At 43.7% G+C, this 24010-nt stretch overlaps 1 protein-coding gene across 1 annotated transcript in view; it reads right to left on the reverse strand.

Moving 5' to 3' along the window:
- Window positions 1–232: 232 nt before the first annotated feature.
- Lonrf2 (LON peptidase N-terminal domain and ring finger 2) overlaps window positions 233–24010 on the reverse strand; it is a 30928-nt gene continuing 7150 nt past the window's right edge. The window contains exons 2-12 of the mRNA XM_038344020.1: window positions 19011–19129; window positions 16394–16516; window positions 15368–15520; window positions 14401–14614; window positions 13958–14051; window positions 13092–13206; window positions 11318–11439; window positions 10502–10660; window positions 7658–7820; window positions 4357–4506; window positions 233–427 (exon numbers count right to left, since the gene is read on the reverse strand). Of these exons, the coding sequence (XP_038199948.1) occupies window positions 233–427; window positions 4357–4506; window positions 7658–7820; window positions 10502–10660; window positions 11318–11439; window positions 13092–13206; window positions 13958–14051; window positions 14401–14614; window positions 15368–15520; window positions 16394–16516; window positions 19011–19129 (1607 nt within the window). The remainder of the gene's footprint in view (window positions 428–4356; window positions 4507–7657; window positions 7821–10501; window positions 10661–11317; window positions 11440–13091; window positions 13207–13957; window positions 14052–14400; window positions 14615–15367; window positions 15521–16393; window positions 16517–19010; window positions 19130–24010) is intronic.

The following is a 24010-nucleotide window of genomic DNA, read 5'->3' on the forward strand; positions in this document are numbered from 1 at the left end:
CTCATTGGGCTCCCCACTGTACTTTCCACTGGGGGTTCAGACTAACCTTGAACAGTGCCAGAGTCCCGCAGGCAGACTTTGAATGTGTGAGAAAACCGGTATTTGGCATCTATCCCGTTTATCGCATTACTGACAAGCATTTTACAGAGAGCAGTGAGGAGGAGGGGCACCTGTCCCTGCCTGGAACGCAGAAACACATGGGGGCTTCCAGCAAGCTTGATGCAGAGGAGACTCAGTTATCTCTCTGTGCGTTATCAGCCATCTCTGGGCGACTGTTCATCTTTTGTGTGATGATGTCTAGGATTCGCCGAATGGCAAGCAGCCGCTCTTTCAGGGAGTTCATGCCGAGAACGGCCAGCTGAGCCTTACGTTCCAACGGCAACACGGACAGAATCCACCAGGACCAGGCGGGGCCCACAGAGTTGCTCTGCCAAAGACACGAGGGGATCAGCAAAATTAATGTCCAGAACACAGGCGGTTCCCTAATTCGGCTTTTTGTGTGACCAACAAATAAAGGCAAGAATGCCACCTTCTGCTGCATGAACAGGTCAGGGTTCATCAGACCCTGAGAATGCAGAGTTCCTGTTGAATGTGAGCCACATTTTCCCAGGTGAAAGGAAAGGACACGAAAGGGAAGCTGCTGAGAGAAGCTCGTTCCGCAGAGAAACTCCCTGGGTTACCCATCTCTGTTCTCCCACCTGTCCAGATTACGACGCACACCCAGCAGAAAGAAAGATCATAAATGTTACCTCCAGGTGCCAACGTTGTATGTTATTGCTTTTCAAGTTTTAAGTGGGCTAGCTAAGGCACAATGTGATAAAGGTCAAAAGTATTTGCACAAGTCTGAGTGCCATGGGAAAGCCAAACTTAAGGTCAAAGTGGCCAAGTGTGTGTAACACACGTACGTGCACATCACTACATGTGGTAACTATCGTGAACTTAGACATGTGGATAACACACTTAAGTTTTGTTTAGGTACATGTGTATATGCACGTTAGCCTTTATTTCACATAATCAAATGAGCATTCTGGGCTGAACTCTAAGCCAACGCCAATTCTCAACTGGTTTCTGTTCCTGGCACTGGAATAAAGACATTTAAGCCTAAGCCCGTTTGCTTACGGAGTTTGAATTCTCTTCTATTCCCTTTAAATAGGTACCAACCAGGAGCTAAGGAGAATGGACCCCAGTGGCTTTAGCTTTTGAGTTCGATAACTTCATTGGAGGATTAGAAATAACCCATGAACCAAAAAGCTCAACGAGGCATCTCAAGTAACTGCCAAGAAGATCCTGGCCTGCCCTCTATAGAGGTGACCTATAATCTCTGAAGATGCTAGAGAAACATTATGGGACTCAAATTCTTACCTTCCCTTATCCCACAAGACAAAATGCTTAATGAGAAGCACCTCACGAACAACATCGTCCCTTAACTAAAATCCTTGTCATTGCAGGATAATGGTCTCTCCAAAGATCTCAGTGTCTATGACTGTAAGTGGAAATGGGGCCTTTGAAGATGTGACCAAGTTACTAAAATGGGAAGATTATCCTAGTGGACCGATGTAGCCACGCGGATCCTTTCAGGACTATGGTCAGGGGAGATGTAACATAGAAGAAAGGGCTGGAACTGGAGCGTGGCTGGCTTAGCAATGCCAAGGAAGGACATCTTCAGAGGCTGACGATGCCAGAAGCAGTCTCTCCTATAACCGCCAGGGGGCGACGTGCACTGCCATTGCTACGCCATGCTTGCTGAAACACACCTGTAGGGCTTCTGACCCACACATTCTGCTGCCTGACCAACTGGAGATTAATTTGAATTGATAAGTCTAACTACTTTCCTTTTGAATCTGAGCTACAGTACAGTGGAAAAAGGGAGTGGTGAGAAGGGGTGGCCAGGAAGGACGTGGAGGTGATTTTAGAATCCAAAGCAGGGGCTCCTAAACTTGTGCTACTGATGACATTTTTAAACTAAGAATTTTTTACAACTCTAGGCGCAGAAGTGCCCTGCGCGCAGAAGTGCCCTGCATCTACTAATACAAATCAAACATTTACTGCTAATAAATCATAAATACGATTATTCTTAAACAATTCCTTTATGTATACATAATTGTACCATTTATTAAAGACTAAAGTAAATTCAACACGAATTAGATATATGTGATTTCTTATTTTTATACACAATAAATAAATCTCAGCTGAAATTCTGAACAGAGAGCACTGTCAATGTTTTTCAGAACCAAATGAAATTCTGAATTTACAGAGCTATCAATGTTGAGAATGCCAACTTCATATAAATACAGCATGTTTGGGGCCATTCCAGAAAACGCTGAAAATATTGTCCTAATCCCAAGCCAAAACTCATTTATTGATTTTTTTAAAAAATGAGATTCAAGCTAGCAACTGTCCTGATTAGCGTCATCTGTCACACTAGCCCAGCCTCGAGTCATCTGAGGGATTCTCACTTGAGGGATTACCTAAGTCAGAGTGGCCTGTGGCCACAAGACAGTCTCTGAAGCACTGTCTCTAAGCATTAATTGATATAGCTGAGCCCAGCTCACTGTGGGTGGCACCATCCCTAAGCAGGTGGCCTGAATTATTTAAGAAATCAGCTGAGCACGGGCAGGTGAGAAACCAGTGAGCAGTATTCCTCCACGGTTCTGCTTCAGCCCCTGCTCGAGTTCTTGCCCTGGTTTCCCTCAGTGATGAGTTTGGGCCTAGAAGTTTAAGCCAAATAAATCCTTTCCTCCAAAGTCTCTTTTGGCCAGCGGACTTCATAAAGCGACAGGAAAGAAACTAGAACAGCAACTCAAACAAATTTTTCAAGTCAAGCATTCTAATCAAAGACACACTGATGTAACAGAGACCGGGAGCGGTGGCGGGAAAGCACCGAGTCTTCGTTTTTCTGCAATTGAAACCATGACGCTGCTGTAAAATGCAGAACACTATACACACAGGGAAAGGACACAGCATACACGAGTCTTGGATCTTGAGTCAACATGATTCAGGCAGCATCCACTGGCACTGTGTGGCACAACAGCATGGGTAGTTCAGAGCACACGCTGCGTGCTCAGAGCCAAGGCTGCAGTGAAGTCCATGCAACAGTGCAACTAGCACAAGCAAATGCTGCCCAACACCTCGAATCCACTATGCACTAAGTTCTGAATTAACTTTTGATCACGGTGCACTCAGAAACCTTTCCTGCCGGCAAATTTTTCTTAACCCACACATTTAATTGTGTGACCCCTCCCGTAAGGAGCTGCAAGGCACTGTTCAAGAAACTTGTGTTTTAAAGCACTCTTCTGAGTCTGAGAAACAGCACTGTGGCAGAGGGTAAGAGAAAGATACACACAAGAGCCGGAAGACAGAAACAGATGGGGAAAGACAAAACACATTTCGCTTTATACGAAACATGTTGAAAGCTGGTCCCTCCCACTACATACAGGATTTCTGCCATCCAGAGGCGCATATATGAGCAGCTGGGAGGAACTATGTACTTTATAACCATTCTGCACCTGAGCAGCTCTGTCATTAGATGGTGATGCACTGGCGCTGAGATACACTCTGTAAGCTGCCCCATTTGCTTCCCGAAGGGTCAGTTGCAATAAAAACTGATGGAGGCGGGTCTTCTATCAATCTGTTGATTTCATTGGTTAATTAATAAAGAAAACTGCTTGGCCTAATAGGTTAGAAAATAGGTGGGCGGAGTAGACAGAACAGGAAGAAGGAAGTGAGGTAGATGGCTCAGACAATTGCCCTGCCTCTACAAAGAGATGCGATGGAGCCAGCCGCCAGTTCAGACATGCTGAATCTTTCCTGGTAAGACACCATTCGTGGTGTTACAAAGATTATTAGATATGGGTTAGTCAAGATGTGAGTAAGAGGCTGGAACTAATGAGCCAGGCAGTATTTAAAAGAATACAGTTTCCGTGTAATTATTTCGGGTAAAGCTAGCCGGGCGGTGGGAAGCCTGCCCACAGCACCATCACTACAAAAAACTACTGGGCGGTCAGTAAGGACCTAAGGCTTCCAAGACAGCGATGGCTATGGGGTTTTCTCTTCAGGCACTCAACATCTTGCTTGGCATGCGCAAAACAGAGATGAATGAAGCATGGTGTTCTGAGCTAATGGAATGATTTTTGTTTGAAGCGATCTTTGTGCGTGGATAGAAAACGTTGATCTATCTACTCTGCTACACAGGGCACAGGCTGCTGTACTAAGTCTTCTTTGGGAAGCCAGTACTCAAGCTGGCTCATGGTCACGATGGCACACAGTGCTGAGCTGCTGAGTTTATCACAGAATGATGAGCCTTGTCACATTACCGTGGGAAACAGCAGCCTGACAAGAGAAGGGAAGAAAGCCTACCTGCGGCTCAGGATCCCTGTCTGGCATCGACCCGAAATGGCTTAGGATTTTGTTTCTCATGGGATCCTGGAGAGAAGCAAGCCAGGAAACAACCTGCTGGTACACGGACTCATGGAGGGCGGTGAGTTCTTCATACTCCGGACCTTCCACCTGGCCAGAGAAGAGAGAGACACTTCAGGAATCCGTGCAGACACAGGCCTCTGCACACTGGGACCTCTGACAGCTAAGTGGATTTGTGACATCTACTCCTTCACTAATAACACAAAATGACATGTTTACTGTAGAAATGTTTGCTTTGTAATAAGTCTTGAGATCTGCGAATCGCACCCTGGTTCTTCACTTAGATTCTAGTGTGAGCACGTATCCAACGTTATAAATAACTGTCCCTGCCTGGGTACAGATTATGTATCTGATATATAACAAGTTACTTACCCATATACATAAGATACATTTTGAATAGCCTGACATTTTATTTTTAAAATGATTTTCTAAATGCCAGTAATATAAATATGTATGCAGAGGAACCAGCAAGACAGTAACACCAAGTAAGAATGTGTAGTACCAAGCCTACCAACCTCAGTTTGGCCCTCAGAACCCTCGTGGTAGAAGGGAAAGTACAGATTCCTGCAAGTTATCCTCTGACCTCACATGCACACTGTGCTGTACGGTGTGTGTGTGCGCACACACAAAATAACAAAGAAATAAACATACACAAGAGAACTTTTGGTTGGGTATTGCAGAACAAGGAATCAGAGCTAGTATTTTACAAACCATTTTCCTAATACCAAATCACACTCCAGGAGCTGTGCCGGGCGGCACCATGACCACCAACATTAGCAACTGCTCAGCCATACTGCGGTGTGCCGTGCCTGGCATCTCATACTCCTCACTGCCCAGCCAATCATTTGGCTCCCCCTCAACCCTGCTTAGGATGGTCTGGCAGAGCAGGGGACTAGCGGTTGGGCGTGTCTTAGCTTCATTGTCGGCTATCATGTATGTGTGTCCGTCAAGGCCACAGCCTTGTAAAACAGAATAAGCCATCCAGGACTTTTCTGGGTAGAAAACTCTCGAAGCTACAAAATCCACAGAAATTGTAACAGACAGAAAGAACCATCATAAGTTTGACTCACACAGATCAACATTCCTATGTAATTGGGATTTTCTTTAAAATTACTTCATAAGCAGCTTTTAAAGCCAGTTTTGAAGTAAATCCACACCGCACTAAAAATAAGGTGTCATTGATGGCAATACCAATAACGCTTCATTAGATCTGTTGTCAGTTCCGTAAGGACAAGCCTGAGAACTTCCACACTGGATCAGTCTTTGCAGCCAGCCCCATGGTCCAGGGGCCCTGGAGTTGAGCACCCTGAGGTCACTTTGATCTTTGAGGCTCTCAGGGCCTTTAGCCACCAGAAGTGGCATCTGGGAGCAGACAGAACCAGTGCTCTGGGCATGATCCCACTTGGATGAACATGTATCTACGTCTCCATTGTGACTTCTAGTGTGATGTGAGAGGGTACATGCTTTTATATCCACATTTCAGATTTCCAGCAAAAAATGAAAAAGAGGGATACAATAATCCAAAGAATTTCCTCTTACTAAGCATTCTTAATTTTGTTATAACGTAACCTATAGACAAAAAGCACCCCTCCCTCTCTGCCACAGATCTGGTTGGGCTCAAGGAATCATGTCAACTGCACAAGGCAGTGCAACCATCACACCAGCACCCTTCACCAGACAGAGAACACTGCTACTACCCAGAAAGACTCCCCAGCCCCATCCCAGTCAGGTAAAGTCCACCTTGCAATTTCGACCTCTGTCTCCAGGTCATGCTTTTCCTGTTTCTGGAAGTGGTCAAGAAGACAACGCTTTTGCCTGCTGTCTGTGTGCAGCAAATATGCAGTGTGCAGCCTCCCATGTTTGGTTCCCCTCTCTGCCTGGCTGTAGATTCACCCATGCTGATAGAGCGCTAGTTCATTAGGTTTTGCCTCTGCTAAGTCTCCCCTGTAGGATGAACTGGAATAGCTTATCCATCTGCCCAAGGGGCATCTAGACCACCTCCACTTTCAGCTACTGGCGAGGCAGTATGGACATCTCTAAACATCTTCATGAGGACCTGTTCGAAACACTTTGCTTATTTGTCAAAATATGCATACTGGTATTTCTGTGAGATAAAAATAATTCTCGAAGGGTGAGAGATTTTTATACTAGCTTTGGAAGGCACTTCCAAGCACGACTGTTTTGTGTTCTACCTCACTGCTGGGACTCAAACGCTGGGCATCACCACATTGTTAGCCCTTCCCCCCAAGGTATGTATTTTATATAACTAGGTGTTTTGCTTACATGCATGTCTGTACATTTCTGGGGAGGCTGGAAGAGGGCATCTGCTCTCTTGGAACCTGAGATACAGGAGGTTACAAGCCACCATGTGAGTGCTGGGAATCGAACTTGGGTCCTCTGGAAGAGAAGCCAGTGCTTTTAACCACTTAGCCATCTCTTTGGCAACTCCCACCACGTCTTAATAAATAACACTGTATTGAAAATCAGTCTAACACAGTGATTTACATACGGCCTACTGCTGCTTATTAACCCTAAGAATAGAAACTAGTTGCAGCAGAGACCACATGTCTTGCAGGGTCTAAAGCACAATCATCAACTAGTGTCTATGGGGAACTGAGCCAGAATATCTCCTGCAGATACCCAAGTCCATATAAAATGATGTACCACTTCCATAAAGCCCACACATGTCCATCCCCCTTATAATCTGAGCCACCTATAGATTACTTGACCTACTAGAAACAGTCGTTATACTGTATTGTTTCGTTTTGGAGACAGTGTTAGGCTATGTTGCCCAGGCTGGCCTCACATGTGGGTTCCATCATTCCCTCTTTTTCAGTCTAGAGCATTTAGGACTACAGGTGGGATGCTACGTGCAGCTATACCCTACTGTTTAGAGAGTAAGACAAACATGTCTATACATTTTTAGAGGCATAGTTATTTTTGCAATGCTCAGTGCACCATCAACTGACTCTATGAAGAAACCAGAGACAGAACGTCCCAATAGCTATCTGGTCTTTATAGGAAAAGTGTGTCAGTCCTCAGACTCGAATATCAAACATGGAACCACAAGCCCATGCTCTTTAAGGGCATTTCAATTTAGGAGATTTTTCTACTAACTTTAACTCAAGTGAAAATGCAACAGCTCAAGTGCTGGATTAAGACGGAAATAACACTGTAAGCACAGTAGAGAGGAAAACAGAACGAGCGACGCTGGGGGGGGGGGCTGTAAAACCAGCCTCACCTTGTCGTCTTCCAGGTACTCAATGTCCGCGGTGTTATAGCCGTCTCTGTGGCGGTGGCTGAGCACTCGGAAGCGGCTAATCCCGACTGCATCCACAAGGGAGCTTCCGTCTGGGAAGGTTCTGACGTCCTTTATCTCCAGCATGCAGCCGTACTCCGAAATCCTGAAAGGACGGGCAGGCAGGGAAAGAGGCAACTGTGTGTTTGAATTCATATGCCTTCATTTCCTCTAAAGTCTGGCTTTCAAAAGGAACGCAAAACCAGACTGAACAGTGGGTGTCCCTACATCGGGTCAGCAAGGTTATCATCCAATTAATGTGTCCTTTTGTTGAGTACGGCCTGTACTAGAGATGGAGATGGGTTGACAGAGGCCTCAGGCCTCAGCATCAAATGAGCGAGAGCTCTAGAAGGATCTGAGGTATGGGAAGAGACCAAATCTTAAATGGGGTGCTTTAGCCACTTGGCCAGGCCGTGTTGGGGGTCCAGTATGCACAAGATTTGGTGTTGCTCAGGCACTCTGCTCCGGGCCCACAGAGAATCTCCCCACTTTCACGTGCACTGCCCAGTCAAAGTCCTGAGGCAGGCAATCTACAGTCACTGCCTGTCTCTCTGCCTCCCCTTTACATTGCACCACTCCACGTAAGATTCCAACAGAAGCTACAGATACCCTCCAGGTGTTCACAGTCAGTGGGCACGGCCTGCTGCTGAACTAACACCCTCTATGCTTCTCTATACTCGGTGACCTCTCTGGTCCTCCACACTGCTTTCCCTGCCTGCTTCTCACACGCTGGGATACCCAGGATGGCATCCTTAGCTGCCCCATCTATTCTTCTCACATGCTGGGATACCCAGGACGGCATCCTTAGCTGCCCCATCTATTCTTCTCACACGCTGGGATACCCAGGACGGCATCCTTAGCTTCCCCATCTATTCTTCTCACACGCTGGGATACCCAGGACGGCATCCTTAGCTTCCCCATCTATTCCCACAGCAACACCTTCCCTGGAGCTCTTCCCGTGTTCATTACTAAACCCTCATCAGTGTTTCAGTGATCCACATGATGGGACACACAAGGGAATGTAATATGTACCTGCTCCAGCTTCACGGAACACGGGAGCTTATTTACGATTTCAGTCAAGATTTGAAACCTAAGATACCTGTTTCCTAAGTTCTTACACTGAGCAACCGCACCATGTATCTCCTAAACTAAAGATGACTGTGGATTCTTAAGTCACAAACCGCTTCCCCACCTAATAAAATCTTCCCTTCCTGGATCTCTAACAGAACAATCTCATTCCCACCTGTGGTATGCACATACGTAGAAGCACCCTGAAGATGTCCTGTGTTTTCCTAGCTATAGGCAAACAACCTCCGAATGCCTGCTCTCCCATGTCTGCCTCGGCTGTAGAGCCAGCCCATCCCATCTAGAAGCATCTTATCTGGTCTGTGGACAAGAACCCGTGAGTGGGGAAAACACCTCTTGCCTGCACCACCCAGCAGATGCGGCCTCATGCTGCCACCCTACTTTTACTGACTTCTGATGAGCCAAATCATAACATATGCTAATCTACTAAGCCCTTGCACACGACTGTGCATGGTCAGCATCTATTGCTAAAAAATCTTTGCCTGCTCCCAGTTGTGAAAATAATCTCTAGTATTTTCTCTTAATCTCTCTTTTACATTTTCTGGTCCACAGTTTTCACAACAGGAATCTGTTAGAAGCATATACATAATAACACAAAGAAGGGAAGAGGCTTTTGCTGTCCTATTTAGACTGCCCACTGCCCACTACTTTGATTGGCAGCTTTAACTGGTGTTCTCTCTCCTTCATGCACTTATATGAATCTGGAGTTCATATTTGAGCAGATCTGATCTCCATGTTCTGACTGCAGCTTAGGATTCTGATATGAGAGGACTGTCCTTCTTTCTGGTCATTTGATTTGTTCAAAACTATCTGGTCCTTTGCTGTCACACTAATTCTAAAACGGGTAAATAAAATCCTTTAGGGATATGAATGAAATGAGGAGCTGTATAGAAATGGCCTCCTACGGAAATCGAGTCTTAGCATCCACTAACGCTGGCCTTTCAGGTACAGCTTCATAGATGTATTTTCTTCATACATGTGTATTCTCTTAAAATTTTGATTTATCCCTGGGTGTTTATAGTAGGGTCTGTTGAGTGGTTCTTAAAACCCATTCTCCTCTTCCTCCCAGGCACACGGACAGACTATGTGTCCTGCCCTCCTTCACAGCAGGTGACAGCATACAGGAGGTGGCTTTTTTTCCCTCCAGAATCCTCTAGGGGTGCATGTACCACCAGCTGCCATTTGGATATGACACCTTCATAGTCATGATCACGGTGCACTGGAAAAAGCTCTCTTAGGACAAGAAGGGACTCAAGTTCTGAAATCAAGCCCCAGCAGCCCACTGCCTCACAACATCCTCTCCAGACAACTGAGGTGAAGCAGTAAGAAGTGAAAACAGGTGACTGGAGAGATAGCTCAAGGGTTAAGTACACTGGCTATTCTTCCAAAGGACCTGGGTTCAATTCCTAGCACCTACATGGCAGCTCACAACTGTCTGTAACTCCAGCTCCAGAGGACCTGAGGACACCTTCACACAGACACACATGCAGGCAATATACCAATGTATATAAAAATAAATAAATCTTTTAAAAAAGAAGAAAAAACAGGTGGCCTGGTTTGCATAAAACCAAAAACCATGAGCTTACACTTTTTGAAAAGCAATTTGAACGACTAATGATTTTTCAGGTATCACCTTTAGTTGCTCTTCAGGACGAAGAGGAAGTTTGCCCTTAATCAGGAGCCTCGAGACGCTGTTCTTACCCTGCATTCTCTGCAGACAAACACAGGCCAAACCGCTTGGTGCCGGTTTCCAGGCATCTTCTTATCATGAGCCGATAGCAGGGCTCAAAGACACGGAGAGGACAGGAAACTGTGGGGAAGGCCATGGCACACACAAAGATGGGCACACCTCTGGTCAGACTGCAGAGCAAAGGGAAACGTTAGCTTCGATGCATAAGCTGATCAGAACAGAAGCAAGCAGTTGCTATAGCAACCAGAGCTGCCAGCCCAACAACATCTGAGCCTGACTCAGGGCTAAGTGTGCGATGACGTCTTCACTGAGCCAGTTTGCAGCCAAGTCTGTCCTCTTTAATGTCATGTTTGATGATGAGAGAGCATCCCGTGTTATAGTACTGTACTTGTAAAACATGCAGCTTTGGATTATACTTAAAATATTGCACAAAGTAAAAAGTACACAGTAGACAAAAGCATCCAGTTTTACATAAGACGTGGAGGATCGACCAGGTCTGTATGGAAACACAGACTTTAACCAGCTGGAGAGAGGAAATTTCCGTGAATCACAATCCTACCTCCTGTTCTGATGTTTGCTTTTCCATTTAGAAAGATGTTCAGATACAGAAAACAAATATGCAACTTTCAAAAAAATAGATTTTGAAATATTTCTTATGACTTACACTTATATACCCACAAATATTTTCCAACCAACTCTTTCTATTTAAAGGCCAAAAAAATTGTTATGAAAAAAAAATCAACAACAAAATCTAAAATAAGGTGTCAATGAAGATTGTCCTCAGTATTCTGCACCAAAGACTGACTTCATGTGACAGCATCACTTACTTCGATAGTTCCAACATTTCTTCATCGTAAATCCTCTTCCTATCAGACAGCTCATCTGGTAAGTACCGGAGTATCAGTTCTTCAACCAGAACAGTCACGTTAAAGTTTCTGGTTGCCAGCAACTATAATAAAAGGTAATATTAAATGATATCAAATGGCAATTACTCCTACAGGACAATGATCAGCACCGAGCTGGCCCTTGTTCTGTACATGTGAGAAAGGGGTTGCCGGGCATTTGCTGTTTGGGTGTCTAGTGCTCCCTGGCCATACATTAAAAACTGGACACTTGAACTTTTTGTCCTTATCTTTAGCGAACGTCCAAGATGTTCCTGGATTTTTCGTTCCATTATGATTTTTTTTTGTCAGCACACAGAGCGATGGGTATTACTGTGACATTTTCATCCACGTACATGATGTACAGATTTTGCTTCTTCACCCAGCCCTCGTGAGACAGCGGGAAAAGTGCAAGCAAAAGGCTTGTGTTACAAACGGTCACAGAGGCCAGCTTTTGTTCTCATGAACATAGGGAGCCATCTTCAGGTCCCTGGATCTCAGAAACAAGGGTGCTTCAGAGAACAGGGGAGGTGTGCCTGTCCGCAAGAGACGATACTAGCATGGGGAAGACCATGGAGGAGCTCCCCAGTGAACTGCTGCGCACACTCAGAACGTAAGGCACAGCGTAGCACTGATAACCATCCTGTGACCCCTAGAAAGTCTAGAAATCTGCAATGTGAATGCAATTTAATAATGCAAGTGCATCATGCAACATAAGGCAAGTATGTACACACGTTTTAGAGAGGTCTCAATGGTGATGACATATTTTAACATGCTTTGGCAACAAATTAAAAAGTTATACTTCCTTTCTTTTTTATTTTATGTGTGTGGTTGGTTTTTTTTTATTGATTTTTATTGAGCTCTACATTTTTCTCTGCTCTCCTCCCTGACTCCCCGCTCGCCACTTCAACCATCCCCTAAGGTCCCCATGCTCCCAATTAACTCAGGAGATCTTGTCTTTTTCTACTTCCCAGGTAGATTAGATCTATGTAAGTCTCTCTTAGTGTCCTCATTGCTGGCTAAGTTCAATTTTATTTCATTTTAATACCCTCTCCTTTCATGTCAGACTTTTCAAAAGTTAATTTAGCCTAGGAGTATGCTTCAGTGTGTGCTAGAGGGTGAGAAAAGGAAGGGAGGAAGCATGTTATCTAGAAACTGCATGTGTGTACTTCTGGAAGGATAATGAAAACAGAGATTACCAGTGAGAACAACAGAGCCTGCACACAGCTCTGCGATGCTATTCATTTCATCTATCTTATCTGCATGCTCAGTATTAATGGACTCCAGAGTTTTGATTTTGGTTAAATATCAATAAATAATTTCCATTTATATACTACATTTTACTGGCTTTGGTGTCAGGCCAAAGGCAGTAGCGATTGCTGACTGGGAAGAGCATAGAAGAGACTGGACGGCCGAGTGGAACAACTCAGACACATGAGTGTATCCCAGTATGTCAAACGGTTTGGTATGACTATATACCCATATATCCTGATAGCGCTTTTCAATCTAACTCAATGATTTATACCTGAAAATTACTTTATTTGGCTACTTCTGCATCTAATGCTTCCTTATATGTTCTGGCTGACGAAAGAGGTGGGAAATGACCCATATTCGATTTTTTTTAAAAAAAGTCTGATTTTTAACAAGTAGACGGTAGAAGAGAAGCATAAAATATTTATCAAAGTACAAGAGGGGCCTCTTGATTTCCCAGACCGCTTACTTCTGCAAGCTTGCCTTTGCACAGTGGACAGTGTGGAGCATGGTCGAGGCAGCGTTCGAGGCATTTCAGGCAAAATGTGTGTCCGCAGGGCGTAGTGACAGGTTCAAAGAGCAACCTAGAAAGAAGATCATGGGTTTCCACCAGGATACACCCGGAACAGACGCTCAAAAGAGCCACCTGCTTAAAAGGATGCCCTATGCAGTTGCCGTCCAGCCGTGGGAGTCATTTGTATCCACTCCTCTTGTACATCCTCACTAAATTTTTAGAAAATAAATCAATTATCACTGATATATATTATGCTGACTAATTTTAAGTTATTTTGACACCAGCTACAGTCATCTAAGAAGAGGAAACCCTAACTGAGAAAAATGTCTTCATAAGATTGGGCTATCAGCAAGCCTTTAGAGCATTTTTTAAATTAGTGAATGATGTGGGAGGGACCAGTTGATTGTGGGTGAGGCCACCCCTGGGGTGGTGATCCTGCGTTCTATAAATAATCAGGCTGAACAAGCCATAGGGAGGAAGCCAGTAAGCAGCACCCTTACACGGCCTCTATCAGCTCCTGCCTCCAGGTTCCTGCCCTGTTTGAATTCCTGTTCTGGCTTCCTTCATTGACAGACTATGGATGTTGAAGTGTAAGCCAAATAAACCTTTTCCTCCCCAAACTGTTTTTGGTCATGGTGTTTTATCATAGCAATAGTAACTCATATTAACACATACATTCACACACACACTCACACACACTTACACACTCACACGCGTACCTAGGTGTGTATATGTGTATCTTCAACAACAGCACCTTGCATGTGGTTATAGAATTCACAAACACTTTTTAAAAGACCTATATGAATTCTATGCCAGCTCACCTCATGCACAGAGCACACTCAAAGTCAGCCAGGTCAATCGTGAACTCTGGCTCCTCCAGAGAGTTCACGTTCCCCTGAGGTGAGGAATCCACATCTGAAAAATATTCAAATGTTGTTACAAACATCCAAACTTCTGAGGAACACCATACGATAAACGTATTTCTTCTGGGCAAAATGTTTCAATATCAATGTTAACAAGTGATGCTGAAGAAAAATTCATACAAGAATTGACCAAGGTGGTGTGAATTCAGGGAAAACCATCCAAGTGTTTGTTCTCTTCCTCACTTTAAAGCCCCAGCAAAAATCACTCTAGAAAATAAGCTGGTATAGTCATTTCTTTAGGGATTTTACTATGTAAAGATCTTTTACAAATTCATTTGAGGACTAACTAATACTCTACCCTTTTGATTTCAGAATATCATGGCAAGCAACAATTAGCTGACCTTTCTTGGGAACTTTCTCAGGGGTGTTCCCGTCACATTCATCTTCTCTGTCACTTGGGACACTTGGGAGCTGTCTCTTTAAAGTGCTGCTTGGTGCTGCTGGGAAGACGCTTTCCAAAGCCTTTCTGTCCTCTTCACGGTGTAGGCCCAGAATAAAATACAAAACCGAAGAACTGGCTTCCTTCTTGACTGCATCAGACTTCTCAGATGGATTCTATTGAGAAGGAAAAGAGAATCCTGGATATTCAAGAGCCATAGGATACACGGGAAACAAAACAAAAGAAGCCGACATGCAGTAGCCTTCTTAAAACTCTCTGGAAAGGGGCCATGGGGAAAGTGCTTATTGTACAAGCGTGAGCCTTGGGTTTGGAGCCTTGGATTTGTGTCTGTTTGCAAAAGCTGGGCATGGCAGTGTGAGGGGAGACAGCCAGGCCGGCTGAAACACATGCTCCAGGGTCAGCAAGAGGTCCTGTCTCAGAACGTAAGTGGGAGCAACAGAAGATGACACCCAGTATTACTCCTAGTTTCCAGACACACAAAATCGATTTCTGAGGAGAAGAGAGTGTCTGTGCTCTCGAGCCTGACTGGCTTTGTCAATCAGGTAATCAGATGTGCTTTACACTTCTCATGGTAGAACACAGGAGAATTTCTTTCCGAGAAGACCAATCTTCAAACCTATAGCCTATACATCAATGTATACATTAAATATCACATGTTCAGATCTGTCTCTGCTTTCTTTTTTCACCAAGACAAAATCATATGAGGTCTCCTGATGTTTTGGAGATGTCTGCAAACACGTGGAGGTGTTTGGAGGGGCTCCGGGGCTCCCATCTGTGCTGTTCTGCTAGTTCTGCCAGCTTCATTTAAAAGCTCTCATTAGTGTTTTACATCCAGTCATGTGATCCGTGATGCCCCAGGAACTGCCACACAGTAAAGTCACCCAGCAGCAGACATATGCAATTCATACCTCAGGACTGCCCGTGTTAGCATTCCTGCCTTCTTCCATAGGACACTGGGGATTCATTTGGCCATCACAGGGGGCCTCTGGTTCACTTTGGGTAGAAGCTGCCGAATTCTGATGCTCACTTTCTGAAGCTGAAAAGAACACCTCACATATTACCTGTAAATTTTTCAAGAAGAGAAAACACATTGTAAAATCCACTTGGTAGTGTGTGGGGATCTCTAACATATTTTAGAGGTTCAGAGTCAACACAAGCCAAACAGGTCTGTAAAAAAATGGCAAAGAACAACCACCGTATTCCACACACTAATCTCTTAAAATACTAACATTTAGAAACTATACACAATGTGTTAAGAACTGTAGATTCTAGCCCCTTTCCATCCATCTTACCAATGGTAAAATATGGGAATGTGCCCAGAGGAGGGATCCCAGAGACCCTTTCAAAGAAAGCCAGCTGTCCTTAAGTGCCCCAGGCGGGACACACAACTGTGGGAGGGAAAACTGACTTGTGTTCCACTGTAGCACAAAGCGGAACACGCTCATCAGCAGAGATCACAGTGTACGCAGAAGGTAACTGCGTGAGTTAAACCGTGTTCAAACAGAGAACACTGACAAAAATAAACCAGAAACTCCCAGTCCCTGGAAATGCTACATAAAGACCAGGTGAGTACTGTCTAGGGTCGATTCCTACCGTAAGTGTGACTCAGTACCTTTGCTGCACATCCCAGGTCAGTGTGTGGGGCAGAACTCTCCCTAGGATCAACACTCTGTCTCCACAGCCGTGTGCTGCAACCTGGCCCCAGGTGTCAACCTCTCATCACAACAGAGGCATGTGTACATGACCTCAGCAGACATTCTGCTGCATATCTAATTAGAGGTCATCAAACGTGGTGCATATGACTACGGTGTCGCTAACCGCACTATTGTGGGCGGTTAGCGACTACTGTGTTGCTCTTACAGGCAAGGGCTCCCGGCATGACACAAAACCACACGTAACACCTGAAGGATAAAGTCATTCATGAGAACGCATACCTTCTGTGTTTCTCTCTTTGCTGAGTTACATCTAGGATTTAAAGCAAGGCAGTAGACAAATTCCTTCAGGCCTTCTTTACTTCTTCCCAATCCATAAAGAATCTGAGCTTTTATATGGTGCCCCTGGATTTTCCCAAAGACAAACAGAGCAAGATTATCTACATCTGGAGACAACAAGCCCAGGAAAATGTGTTAGAGAGGTTTGCTACATCTTCAGATTAGGTGGATGTGAAACCGTTCTTAAGACAAAATTCACTGCTTAATAAATACATCTACAATCAGAATACATTCATCACTGTAACTGAGGTTTGTGCCCAAAGAAGTTCTAGAGGACATGCTAAGAAAGAAATAGAATCTATCAACCTAATTTTATTGTTTATGATATTTATGAAATTCATATAATTTACAAAAACTGTTGAATAGCTAAGAAATTAGATGTCTAATATATTTATTATTACTCTTAAAGCTATCTTGAACAAAAGATCAAAGCCAGGTATACACATGAATTAATCTGAATTCAAAATATACTATGAATTATGTCAGCAAAACGGTTATAATTTCTATATACCAGCAATCACCATTTGCTTAAATGTGTTCATGTGTGTGTGTGTGCCACAGGTATAGGTGACCTTAGATGTCAGAAGAAGTGTTGGGACTAAAGAGGCAGTGCATCATTTTTATGTTTCTTTGATATTTTCATGTCTTTTTTAGTAAAATACTGTTCACACTCCTTAACCATTTAACCAGTTGTGTGGATTCTTACCGAATTGGTAAGATCACTTCATATATGTTGAGTACAACTTCCCTTTATCATGCAGTCTTATCTGATCCTAATATGTGTTTAATTTTCATCTCTGCACCAATTATCATTTGATGATCAGGAGTTTCAAATGTTTGGTGAAGACCTACTCACCAAATTCTTGCCTTTGTAATATGTCCTTTCTGGTCCCATTTCTTGGCCATTGATCTTACATTTATTTCCTTTCTTTGGTTCACCTCGCTTTTATTTAAGATTTATTTTTATTTCTGTGTCTGTGTGTGACCCTCTGAGTGTATCTGTCACCTGTACGCAGGTTTCTGCTGAGGCCAGAGGAAGATGGTGGGCGCCCCTGAGCTAGAACTGAAGGCAGTTGTGAGCCACTCACCACGGCCAAACTCAAGTTGTCTGGAAGAGCAGCAAGCCTTCTTAAGCACCGAGCCACCATTCCAGTTTTTCATTTTGGTTTGAATTTGCCCTTCTAGTTTTAATCTTAGGATGGAAACTAGATTTTGGATCTTTGTCCTTTCATAGGAGATGATGATACTACAAATTTCTTTCTAAGAATGACGTCAACTATATCTAAGAAATCAAGTGCACAATGTATTTTATCATTAACTTTAAATGATCACTGATTTGGGACCTTTGATCTTTAATAGCAGATGATGATAATATAAATTTCCCTCTAAGAATGACTTTAACTACATTTAAGAAATTCAATGTATAATAGTTTTTATCATTAATTTTAAATATTTGACAGTTCTCTTTTGATTTCTTCTCTGTCCAAAGGACTGCTTAAGAAATAAGTTGCATGGAGAGGACATTCATTTGAAGACTTCAGTATTTTGAATCTTGACGCTGTTTAATGCACACTGGATCCAACATATATCGAAAAAGATATGTATGCTATAGTTAATACATTGTCCTACAAGTGCCAGCTAGGGTGAGATCTCCTTCTAAGTTTCTACTGATAGTCTTGGAGATTAATATGGCCATTTAATTTCTGCATACTTTGTGTTTTCATAATACATTTTTACAGTCACGTAAGTATGCTCACGTCTTCACATTTAAAGTGAATTTCTTGTGGATACTGTATTGTGGGTCTTGCTTTTCAGGCACGCTGACATCTTCTCTTCCTACTTTGAATATGCTGCTCCGACTGGCCTCCATGATGACTCATGAGATGTTAACCATCCATCTTGCCTTTTCCCTATATGCCATGTTTTCTTGCCACTCTCAAGACTTCTTTAACAACTCTGGGCCTAAGCAGCAGATTGGTTGTTGTTTGAGTTATTCTGCATGGCTTCTTGTTCATTCCAGGCATCTGAAATGAATGTTTCCCACTGTGGTAGGAATGTAATGGGCCCCCATAAGCTCATAAGTGCACTAGTAGGAGGTGTGGCCTTGTTGGAGGAAGTGTGTCACTGTGGGAGTGGGATTTGAGGTTTCCTATATGCTCAAGCCATGGGACTTGAGTTCTGATACCAACTAGCCATGTGAAAACAGCTGGGAGGGTGACATACTGGGAGGGAAGACAGGAGGATCCCAGAGGTTCACTGAGAGACCCTGAATCCAAATATAAAGCAGAGAAGCAATTGAGGAAGACACTGTAATGTTAACCTCTGGCTTCTACATGTACTTACATAGGTGAGTGCAATGGCACAAACACACACATGCATACACCTTGTATGCACACTCCCCTGCTCACATGCATACATACACTCTCATACACAGGTATGTGCACCCCTGTACACATATGCCCACTCACATACACGCACACACGCACGCACACACATGTACATACACCATAACCTTAATGAAATGTATCCTTTCCAAAGCCAAGGAAGAAGCATAAATCACCTTAGTCAGGAGAGGCTCCCTCTGACAGACCGTATCAGCATCCTGCAGGGCTTGCTCATAGTTCTTTGTGTTTAGATATAACTCAGCTCGCAGCAGCAGGAGTGAGCTGTCATTGGGGGCTGAAAGACAGGGGAGATACAAGTGACTGCATTTTAAAGATACACTGCTTTCTGTCATTAAAAATATTAAATTGGGAAATTAGCACAAAGACAAACACAAAACAATTCTCAGTGATCACATGTTGAGTTCACTGAGTACATGAATACAATTCACAGAGTTCCTTTCAGGAAAACAGAAATAAGTTTAACATCAAAATGCGTCAGGAAAAATTAACATTAACCCTTCAATCACACTAGTACAATCTCCAATAACAAATCAAGTAATCCTGTAATCCAGTAATCTGAATCCAAAAAGCTTTCAAATCTGAGTTTTGGGTTTGGGGGGGGGGTATTTCAGACTTTGAATTTTTAAATTAGAATTGGAAAACACTCAAAAAGAGAAAGAGAGCCTTTATAAAATGTGAAACACTTCTAGATTCAACTCTTTTGGACTGCAGAAATTCATGCTGTAAAAATAGGTATTTTAAAAGGGACATATGAAATACATTTCATGGGAAGCACACTAAGAAATCCATGCTTTAAAACCTAATAGAGAGGGATGGGGTGACGGCTCAGTTAGTCAAGTGCTTGCCACACAAGCACTGGGACCTCAGTCTGAACCCCAGCACCAAAGTCACAAACCCTAACTTTGACCTCAAAAGTCTCACCTGAGCCTTTGCAAAGGTCAGCAGGCTTTCTATTAGTTTATGTAGATAACCAAGCAAATGTGCAGGGAAAAACTCATGCAAGACAGGGCTTAAGGCATGGTAAGCTGCAAAAAAAAATATGTGTTATGGACACATGTTATTGAGAGGTGTGGAAGGGAACGGGTGGGGCAATGGGGAGCAGGAGCCACAGGAAGACGTTCACAAGGTTTTGGGGTTTTTTAAAACTGAAACAAATCAAAACATAACAGCAATTGTTTCTCAATGAACTGTGATTGAAACACCCTGTTGTTAATTTTTAAGACAAGGTAAACAACACAAAAACCGCGTCAGGAAGTTCCTGAAACTGGCAAGACTCGCTAACCCCTCCTTCTCAATAGTAAACAGTAAAGACTGCTGAGAGTCAAGCTGCCAGGAAAAGTCTCAGACAAGCAAAGATGACTCACAGACAAGCTACGATGACTCTCAAGATGAGCCAAGCTGCAAGCAAGAAACAGGAATCAGCCAAGAAGCCTGGAAAGAACAGAAAACAGCCAAGCTGCCACGAAGAGGTGTAGACAGAGCCACCTGGAGCTGCCTTCAAGTTGTACAGTATAGTATAAATATCCAGTTTTTATGAGATGTCACCCATGCTGGTATGGGCTTTGGTGATGTACCTGTCTTTGAGTTATTTCTGCTCCTGTAAGTAACCCCTCCTTTAAGTAAAACTCATTGGTTCTATGATTTGAACTTTGACTTCAAAAAGGCCTGGGGAGATGGCTCAGTAGCTGAGAGCACTGTTGTTCTTCCAGAGGACCTGGGTTCAACTGCCAGCACCCACACGGTAGTTCACAATCATCTGTAACTCCAGTTCCAGAGGATCTGATGCCCTCTTCTGGCGTCTGGTGGCATGACACGCGCATACATGGGAAACGGTGATGCCATCTTGCGCTGACTTTTATTTCGTGACATTCCCCAGCCTGCCACCCCTATAGCCACATCTGCATTGGTAATGCTTTCTGTGAGACTGTCCATGACCCTGAACATGGTCTAGACAGAGTAACCAGAATAGCTGATGTCTGTGCAGGCTAAAACTAAAATAACTATGTGGAAGTGAAAATTAGAAATGATTGCCATGTAGTGTCTGGAAAATACCATTAAGCCCTACAAAAAAAAGATAGATGTTGTTCTGGCCCCCCCTCCTCCCTCCTGGACACTGATGTAATTAATTATGGGTTTTGTCTTGAAAATCCTGCACTCTTGAGCCCCGCACCAAGAGACTCCAAGGCATGAGCCGGCTCTTGATCATTAGCTAAAAAAAGTACCCATATACCTCTAATTGGCTCAATCAGTGTGGTTGTCAATTACTATCCCACGTGGGTCATGCATGCAAAATATCTACATCCATTAAATTAAAAAATAAAAGACTGTCCAATCACTGGTAAAGTTTACTAGGCTACCTTCCATCCTGGGCTCCTATCGGGCTTCGCACCAGAGGGTGCTGTGTTCCAGGTTGTTGCGGGGCCTGGAGGTGAAAGTACTGTGCCTTCCTCATTCCTGTGGACTATGCTAGTTGTATTGTCTCATATTGAACTATGTTATTGTTCTTAAAACAGGCCACTAGAGTCAGATACAAAGGCATTTAGTGAGGACTCTCATCCATGCCATGTGTCATGTTGATCCACACGTTTTGTCTCACAAAAAGAGAGGGGAATATTCCCGTGTTTCTTCATAGTCGGAGCTAGAGAGGAATCAAGCTTTGAGAGTCCTTGGCTTGTTGGTAGGAGACAGTCCTTCAGCAACATCCCCCGTTCTTTCAGATTACTGATTCACGCTAACCTTGTGCTTCCTCCTGGGCCAGTGTTGATCGCTCATACAATATAAAAGCATCTATTTTATACTGCTTGACATCTGTTGTAAACTGGTGTGTTCCACGGCACCTGCTTCATTTCTGATGCTAGTGGTGCTTTATGCTTTTTCTTTATGTCTTCTTGTCCATTCCTGGCCTGGGTGGTAACAGCTTGACTTGTTAAGCCGTTTTATTTCTTAACAGAGTAATTAGAGCAGCTTGTGCATATGCAATCAAAACATAAAGCTTTGTGACAAATTACACAGACATTAGGGCAAGCCCTGAATTTGAAATCCATTTTCACCATTATTTATTATTTCTCGGCTTACACCGGCTATGGTAGCTTAGTCTAGAAGTTGACTGGGTTAAGAAGACCTTTGCCCTCTTTCAAATCCTTCTTTTCTAACAAAGCACTTAAATTTACTCCTCACACTCCAAAGGCTGCTTTTCCTGGCGTCCAAAATTAACCAGGTTCACTTCCTCATACAGACGTTAAACGAAGCGAACCATTTTCTAAGCAATAAGACTTACACTAATAAAACTAGAGGAAATTGTCCATAAATCACTCAAAAAAAAAAATCAACAGTTGAGGAAAGGCAACTTTTAATCCTTTTGTGTGGAGAGAGAACATGGCAGACATTGTATGTTTGTAGCTGCCCAGTAACTGACCCCAATTTAAGAAGGGTCACCAATGAACTCCCCTGTAAGGTCTGCTGTAAATGCTGTCACGTGTGTGTGAAAGCAGAGAAGCGAACCACATTATTTAAAAGAAGTTCAATTAACTGACATCTAAAGCAGAAAAAAAAACCTGCATTGAGTTCCCCAACAACAGCAAAAGTGAGTGGCAGGCCGGGCGGTGGTGGCGCACGCCTTTAATCCCAGCACTCGGGAGGCAGAGGCAGGCGGATCTCTGTGAGTTTGAGACCAGCCTGGTCTACAAGAGCTAGCTCCAGGACAGGCTTTAAAGCTGCAGAGAAACCCTGTCTCGAAAAAAAAAAAATGAGTGGCAACACTCCTCAGGGGCTACTTATTCAGGGTGACGTAAGACTAAATCCACATCTTCCATGTGTATTCTGAGCACTTATTTGTGTAACCTGCAGTGACCACCCAGGACATACCCAGGACTGAAGACATTCCCTTTGTGCTTTCCCACTTGGCAGACCCCTGGTAAGAGTGACCACCACCCTGACGGTCACTGGCAGTTGATACTGGGTACCACTGCCAGTGGTGTTTAGGAGCCAATGTACCACAATACATGTTTTCTAACTAATCAATTAGTGAACGTGGGTATCACAGTGCACATGTGGATGTCAGATAACAACTCTCAGGAACTTTCTCCTGAGACCCTGTAAGAACGGAGAATCAACCTAGGTCTGTGCACAAGTGATCCTACCCACTGAGTCATCTTCACCAGCTCAATATAGTGTTCTCATTACCATTCAGGACAAATGTTTTCTTGTTTTTATTGTGAGTTTTTAATCTGACCTATTGGTAACAGTGTGGTTGAAAGCTCCCCAAGTGTACACTGAAATTCTGCTGTATTGTTAGGAGTATTAAGAGATGGGGCTGAATGAAGAGATCAGGCCAGAGGGCTTTGCTCACATGGACAGGCTATCACAAGGGCAGATTAGTTACTGACATCTAAGCAAGCTCTGTGCTCCCTGCTGTGTCTTGTTTTACAATGCCCTCTGCTACAGCAGAGCAAGAACCTCCAATACTGGATTTCTCAGCCTTCACAATGATGTGAAATCGGTATCTTTCTTTTATAACTTGGCCAGTTCATGGTATGCTGTTATGGCGGCAGAAGACAGACTAAGACATGTTACATGTTAATGTTAAACATGCATTGCTTTGTTTCCAAATATCTGACGACTGCCTACTTACCTATTGCTTAATTTTCCTTTAGTGTTCGAGTAACAACTCTGTTGGGATTTCAACCTTTTAACCTGTTGCATTTATTTTATAGTCTAACCTAGGCATCGGCCTACACAGCAACAGGTCATGTGAATTCAAACAGGTGATATATTCTACGGATACTCCATGTAGTAACACCTATTGAAAGACTCTGGGGCATCTCAGCATTACTGCCCCTCGCCCTGGAACCAGGAACCTGATAATCACCCACGCGTGCACTGAAGCTTTGGGTACTTTCCCCTGGAACTCTCCATCCCTTTGTAGTTTTTCTTCAATAAACCCAGGCCCTGGAACTGGGGAAAAATGACCTTCAGATGACCTGCAAGTGCTTCTCCTTGCTCAACCAACCCAGCAACCACTGTGGCGTTGATCAATTATAGTTAGCTGACCATTAAATGAGTTGACAAACTACTCCTGGACTCCCCCTTTGCTTCTGCAGGTTTTTTTTCCTTCAAAAGTAGCCTGTAACAGCCACTCAGGGTCCTTCTCCTCCCG

The sequence above is a fragment of the Arvicola amphibius genome, chromosome 9 (genome assembly GCF_903992535.2).
Source record: "Arvicola amphibius chromosome 9, mArvAmp1.2, whole genome shotgun sequence".
Classification (NCBI taxonomy): domain Eukaryota; kingdom Metazoa; phylum Chordata; class Mammalia; order Rodentia; family Cricetidae; genus Arvicola; species Arvicola amphibius.